At 62.4% G+C, this 221-nt stretch overlaps 1 protein-coding gene across 1 annotated transcript in view; it reads left to right on the forward strand.

The window, feature by feature from the left end:
* The window catches only part of INPPL1 (inositol polyphosphate phosphatase-like 1), a gene marked incomplete at both ends in the record, with an annotated part of 4,280 nt that extends 4,068 nt beyond the window's left edge, over positions 1-212 (forward strand). The window contains 2 exons of the mRNA XM_009084438.1: positions 30-50; positions 121-212. Of these exons, the coding sequence (XP_009082686.1) occupies positions 30-50; positions 121-212 (113 nt within the window). The remainder of the gene's footprint in view (positions 1-29; positions 51-120) is intronic.
* Between the last annotated feature and the right edge of the window lie 9 nt (positions 213-221).

A 221-nucleotide genomic window follows, 5' to 3' on the forward strand; every position in this document is an offset into this window, starting at 1 on the left:
AAATGCCCGGGTGCTTGCTGATGTCCGCGTCACCCGTGAGAGGCTCTATGGTGAGGAACCCTCACCCTGGGGGGCATAATGGGGATGGGACCCAACCACTGAGCCCCTGTCCCCCGGCAGAGTGGATCAGCATCGATAAGGATGAGACGGCGGCTGGCAAAGGGAAGGTGCCGCTGACTGCCAGGGCCACCCAGGACCATACCAAGTATGGGGTACAGGGC

This window comes from Acanthisitta chloris, unplaced genomic scaffold, assembly GCF_000695815.1.
Source record: "Acanthisitta chloris isolate BGI_N310 unplaced genomic scaffold, ASM69581v1 scaffold19031, whole genome shotgun sequence".
Classification (NCBI taxonomy): domain Eukaryota; kingdom Metazoa; phylum Chordata; class Aves; order Passeriformes; family Acanthisittidae; genus Acanthisitta; species Acanthisitta chloris.